Source organism: Salvelinus sp. IW2-2015, unplaced genomic scaffold, assembly GCF_002910315.2.
Source record: "Salvelinus sp. IW2-2015 unplaced genomic scaffold, ASM291031v2 Un_scaffold16586, whole genome shotgun sequence".
Taxonomy (NCBI): Eukaryota; Metazoa; Chordata; class Actinopteri; order Salmoniformes; family Salmonidae; genus Salvelinus; species Salvelinus sp. IW2-2015.
In genome coordinates, this window is record NW_019957659.1 from 57,143 (window position 1) to 63,596 (window position 6,454).

General features: G+C 42.3%; 1 protein-coding gene across 1 annotated transcript in view; it reads right to left on the reverse strand.

Moving 5' to 3' along the window:
- Nucleotides 1-6,339: 6,339 nt before the first annotated feature.
- LOC112080922 (tight junction protein ZO-1-like) overlaps nt 6,340-6,454 on the reverse strand; it is a 10,508-nt gene continuing 10,393 nt past the window's right edge. Inside the window, exon 9 of the mRNA XM_070442758.1 lies at nt 6,340-6,356. Coding sequence (XP_070298859.1) covers nt 6,340-6,356 — 17 coding nt within the window. The remainder of the gene's footprint in view (nt 6,357-6,454) is intronic.

Here is a 6,454-nt window from a genome sequence, read left to right on the forward strand (position 1 = left end):
TCGTGGCGACCATTACTGTAATTGGACCAGGACCATTACGTATTCGCGCAGACATTATTTGCAGACCATTACGTTATTGGAACCAGACCATTAGTTTGTCCCCATTACTTGGCCAACCATACATATGACCATCTTATGTATGGACCAGACAATAATTGACGCATTACTGTATATCATAAGTATAATGTGAATGGAAGAACTGATAACTTACCTACTCCAGTTATCACAGCTTATAAACTGAACAGACTGTGTTAGAAGAAAAACTCAATTTTCTTATCAATACCAGAGTACATTCTGTCTCTGTTTATTCCACATTTGTTTGAGTGTTGTAAAGTCTTATGCATGTGTGTGTCTTGATGGCGAGAGGCGTGAAAACACGCGCCACAAACACCTGCTAAGCGTGTGTGATGCCTGCTGTGTATAAAAATGAGGTATGCATTATAGGATAGCCCCTTTTTGTTCTCATTTTCGCGCTAAATGACATACCCAAATCTAACTGCCCTGTAGCTCAGGCCCTGAAAGCAAGGATATGCATAGTCTTGGAAACATTTTGAAGGAAACACAGTTTGTGACATGATAATTGAATGTAGGAGAATAATAACACAATTAGATCTGGTAGAAGAAAATACAAAGAGAAAAACAACCGTTTTTTTTACCACCATCTTTGAAATGCAACAGAAAGGCCTAAATTAGCCATCACTCTCTGGTTGTAATTCTGATGGTGTCCACAAGATGGCAGGAGTGTATGTGCAAAGTTTCAGACGGATACCATTGAAGTATGAGCAAACCACATACTTTTAGTGTGAAGTCACCCAGGTACATTTTGGGCAAATCGGTGAAAGAGACCATTCACATTATCACATGTACATGACATTTTTCTGTATTTTGGACTTTGATTTAGCCTTTTCCAGTATTAGTAGCCATATTATAAATTCAACATTTGCAAAACACCCAGTTTCCATAACTCATAACTCTCCATATTCTTATAATTGTTGTCCAAAAGGAAAAGGTTTGCTGTTGCATCAATGGTTAGCAGCGACACTTTTGCGACAGATAGGGGGTCTCCAACACTGCGTGAAAGCCCAGCTCCTTTGGCTTTTGCTAGCTTTGTTTGACCCCGATTGGTGCTTATTTGACAAAGTTCCAGTCGATCAAGTGAAGACCGGCCGAGTCATCGGCGTGCCATGAAGGCATCACTCTCTGACCAAATTGGGTATCCTATAGGATATACAACACCCCTAATGATATAATGACGTCTGATTACATTCTAGGATCTCTGAGGAATACATACAAACGCGATGTGACTGGTTGAAACAACGTTTAGGGTTAGATTTTCACAGATTCCTTTCTTTGCAAATTGAAYGAGTGGAAATACAAAATCAATCGTGCATACTATATGGACCTTTTTAGGATATGAAAAAGGATATTATCTAACAAAACGACACTTGGGAAAAAGCAAGATTTCAGAATGTAAGTACACATTTCACCTTCAGAGGTGAATTTATCAAACCTCACGGGGTGAAAAAAGTGTTTTGTTGTTAGGAGCTCTCCTCAAACAATAGCATGGCATTTTTTCACAGTAATAGCTACTGAAAATTGAACAGTGCAGTTATATTAACAAGAATTTAAGCTTTTAGCCGATATAAGACACTTATATGTACCGACATTTGTTGTTTCTCTAAAATCTGCGATCGTGACACAAGGCGCTGCATGATTTACAGCTGTCCCGTTAACKGGACACCTATCCCTATTATTAAAGACCAAAATTGGTTAAAAAAAAGAAAAAAGTAAACCAGTTCCATTTAAGGACCAAACAAGTGACAGCTGTGCCATACAGGTTGCAAAGAGATTTTTGATGAACTGATTCCATGGCACATGGTTTATGAACTGCTACACAAAACAATGCTGGATTCAAAACATAGAGCTTTTATATTTAAATTATAATACAAAATTCTTGCAACCAATAGAATGTTAGAAATATGGGGGATACCACCACCCCAGCTCTGCAGATTTTGCTGTGAAGAGACAGAATCATTAGATGACTTGTTTTGGTACTGTCCATATGTAGATTGTTTTTGGTCGCAGGTTCAGGAATGGCTGAAAAATCACAGCATTTACTTAAAGCTATCTTTGCAAATAGCACTTCTGGGTGAACTGAAAAGCCATGGTCAGTCAATCAATAATATAATAGTACTTTTAGTAAAGGTTTTTATCTTTAATTTAAAATCAGTGCAAACTATGAGAATAGAAAGGTTCAGAACTTTTGTGAAACATCACAAGTAGAAGATAGATGGAGGGGTTGTTGGTAGGGTGGGATAAAAAATAAATAAAGAGATAACTTATGTAATGTACCATGTCCGTAGGGGAAAATAATAAAGGAAAATATATTTAAAAAATATATATGGGGGATTGGAAATGATGCAGATACTTACATTGACAGAACCCACAATCTATCTGTAGTATTAAAGCTGATCTACCCCCCCCCCCAAAACACATTTGAGGTGTGTGTTAGTCATGCAGAAAATGCATGTCACACAAACTCACACACACACACACACACACACACACACACACACACACACACACACACACACACACACACACACACACACACACACACACACACACCACACACACACCAACACACAACACACACACACACACACACACCTGTCCAGATGAAAGGCAGCGATCTCAGCGTTGTGTCTCTCCAGGTCAGAGAAGTAGAAGAAGTCCGGGGGTGTCTCCTGTTCCCTGGTCTGCCTGGAAGACACAGAGGTCGAGCAACGTTAGAAGAATGTTAGCATTAACAAAATCCTGTTCATATGAAGCACAACTGTCTGTCTTTATTTGACCCTGCTGGTCATCTACTGTAGCCTTAATGGCCACATGTACCCTCCACCGGGCACAACCAGAAGAGGACTGGCCCCTCGGAGCCTGGTTCCTCTCTAGGATTCTTCCTAGGTTCCAGCCTTCTAGGGAGTTTAACCACTGTGTTCTGCATCTGCATTGGTTGCTCTTTGTGGTTTTAGGCTGGGTATCTGTAAAGCAAAAATGCTGGTGTAAAAAGGCCTTCATAAAATACATTTGATTGATTGATTGAACATTCAAGGCCACGAGCACCAGAGTTCTCCAGCACTGAAAAGATACAGTAGGAATGTAGTGAACGTTTTCCGAAAGTGCAAATGAATGTGAAATCATTTTAAATCATTATGAATGTGAGTAACCAAGATTTCCCCCAAGTGACTGCATTAGGATCTATCTGCATATCTATAGCTAACATTCATAGTTCCAGTCTGGGAGCAGGCTGCCCAGATGTGCATGTCTGAATTGTCCCTCTTTTCCCTAGCACACATAAAGGGACTAGGGTGCCATTTGGGGCACAACAGTAGAGTATAGTGAGCCACACGGCTGCTTGAGTTTCCTGTTCATATGCTGTAGCAGCTCCTTCAGCCCCTCAGGCAGGCAGTCAGGACGGACAGACAGGGCAGACAGACAGACAGACAGACAGACAGACAGACAGACAGACAGACAGACAGACAGAAGACAGACAGAAGACAGACAGACAGACAGACAGACAGACAGAACAGACAGACAGACAGAAGACAGACACAGACAGACAGACAGACAGACAGACAGACAGACAGACAGACAGACAGACAGACAGACAGACAGACAGACAGACAGACAGACAGACAGACAGACAGACAGACAGACAGACAGACAGACAGACAGACAGACAGACAGACAGACAGACAGACAGACAGACAGACAGACAGCAGACAGGACAGACAGGAGACATGGAACATGGTCTGACTCAGCTGCTGTTGCTGGTGCTGCTTGGGGCTGCTGATATGTCTGTCTGTCTGTCTGTCTGTCTGTCTGTCTGTCTGTCTGTCTGTCTGTCTGTCTGTCTGTCTGTCTGTCTGTCTGTCTGTCTGTCTGTCTGTACAGAGTATCTAGGGTGGCAGGTAGGTGACAAGGTGAAACAATCTGTTGATGTGCCCTTAAAGCAAGACACTTAACCTTTCTTTCCTCCAGGGGTGGCGTACTACTATGGCTGACCCTATGAAACATCCAGTGTAGGTGACAATAAAACATATATTTTTGTTTTATCTAAAGGAGAAACCCTCCAGGTGTATGTTATGYTGACACACACATGCACTGTACATGGAGGCACACAGGAACGCATGCAGACAGACACTCACACCTGGCCTTAACCTGTCCCATTACCACCAAACTTATGCTAGCACAAACCCAGTCAGTCAGCTAAACCCAGACCATATTCCACATTACCTAGTCCTTTMTTCTTCTCCTTCTTCCTTCCTCCCTCCTTCCCTTCCTCTGTTTCTTCTCCCTCCAGCCATTCCACCTCAGAGCAGGGTGGTGGTGCATCCACCTCGCCTGACAACCCCAGCACTGCCAAGTCCGTAATRGAAAATATCTTACATCCTATTCTTTCCATGTCAGGCAAGCTCCCTTTTAACCGTAAATCCYCCAGCCGCTATTATGATCCATTCAATTTCTCCYCGACCAAAAGGGAACAAAAGTTGTTATTTGCGGAYGGGAGGGGGAATAAACGAGACGTGGCAGACWGRTTCAGGAGAGTATAAAAGGCAACACTGCGTACCTGAGGAAAGGGTAGGTCCAGAATTCTAAAGGTGACCTCATAGCGGTGGTACACCATAATGCACCGTGACACACCTGCCTGCCATTTAAGTCACCATATCAAGCACCTTATCAACACTAGATTACCAGAGAGGTGGTAAAAAGGCAGACAAAAGGATGCTGATTTTAAGTGCTCTTTCGGTATCATTCTGTAGCCTTAATGGAAACGGTAAGAGCTTTTTCATTCAGAAGTCAAGACGTGCCTGACTGCCACAGTCAGTAAGATGCTGTCAAACAGAAGTTAGATAAGAACACTCCAAACTGGCCATGTGAGTTAGGTTTCAGAATGTCATCTTCACTAACAACACTGGGAGCTACTACAGTGTGGAACCTACCCTCTACACATACACACACACACACACACACACGCGCACGCGCACACGCACACGCACACGCACACGCACACGCACACACACACTATACTGTCTACCATTGCTGTGACTACATACTGAGTCCTCTAACTCCACATGCTTCTGCTGTTTTACCAACAGTCTATAACTTCTCATTCAAATGCAGTAACAAACACACTAACTATTCCAGTGCTATTGCTGTTTAAAAGTCTCTTACTTCTCGTGCTGTTGTCGTTTTAAAAACAGTGGAACAGTGCAGCCCGCTTTTGCTCCGGCCTGACTGACTAGCAGCACAGTGGTTGCCAGTAACCTTCTCTAGGAGGAAGCTTAGAGCCTACAGCTGCTGTGGTTTGGCGGGATGTCTTACCGACAGGGTTGTGACGTGACGGGCCGGGCCGGGAGCGTGCTGTATTACAGTTTTTTACAATCGCTAGGGCCCATTTCTCAATACTTAGGTCACTTTTTCTAACTCTTCACACAGTGAGCACAACAGCAGTCTATGTGGGCTAAACTATGGATCATTTTTCATTGCTTTGGCACAACATACATTCAATGACTACATCTTTCAATTTTCATGAACTATTTTCTCACTCAGACACAACCACCACCAAAACTCTATGTACCTACAGGCCAATTTGCACATGTTTACATACTCTTTTCAAAACTGTTAAACTTAGTTCAAAACCTAAAATAACAGAAATTGAATAAGACATACATTTGCTACATTTCTACAGTAATACCGTATTGAAATATATTCAAAATCTAAAAAATGAAATACTACCAAAACAATTAGACCAACCACAGCTGATTCCCATTGTAGCTGAACACCTACACAGGTGTAGTCTTTCAATTACATTACCATCTATACAAAAGGGGACATCTTAGGAATAATGCTGTACTGTAATGTAAACATGGACCCAGCCAGAGATAGAGAAGTGGCTGACAGAGGAAGAAGAGTGCCTGGGAGAGGGAGAGGAGTACGTATGCGTGGTGAGAGAAGATGAGAGGAAGATCAAGAGCTGTAGTCTCAGAAGAGATTAGGGCCACTATAACTGATCATGTAATAAATCATAGTCTATCAATGAGAAGAGGCTGGTCTGAGAGTGCAGCCAAATCTGCAACGCTCAACAGTGGCATCTATTCTGAGAATTTCCGTCAAAACACAGGTAGATGTGCATCCTGCAAGGGCATCTGACTGAACTGCACATTACAGAAGTAAATTGAGCAAAGCCTCCAAACCTACTTGTGTGTAATTGTAATTGTTTTTGTATTTCTGCTTAGGACCCAACGGTTACCTCCTACAGGGGGAGAGGTAGGATTTTCACTGTTGTGCAGAAACTGCAATCATATATAGGTCATCAGAAACAATGGCATAAACTCACAGAGATTCGGGACGAGTGTTGGCAGCAAATGTAAGCATAACAAATATTTCTTTA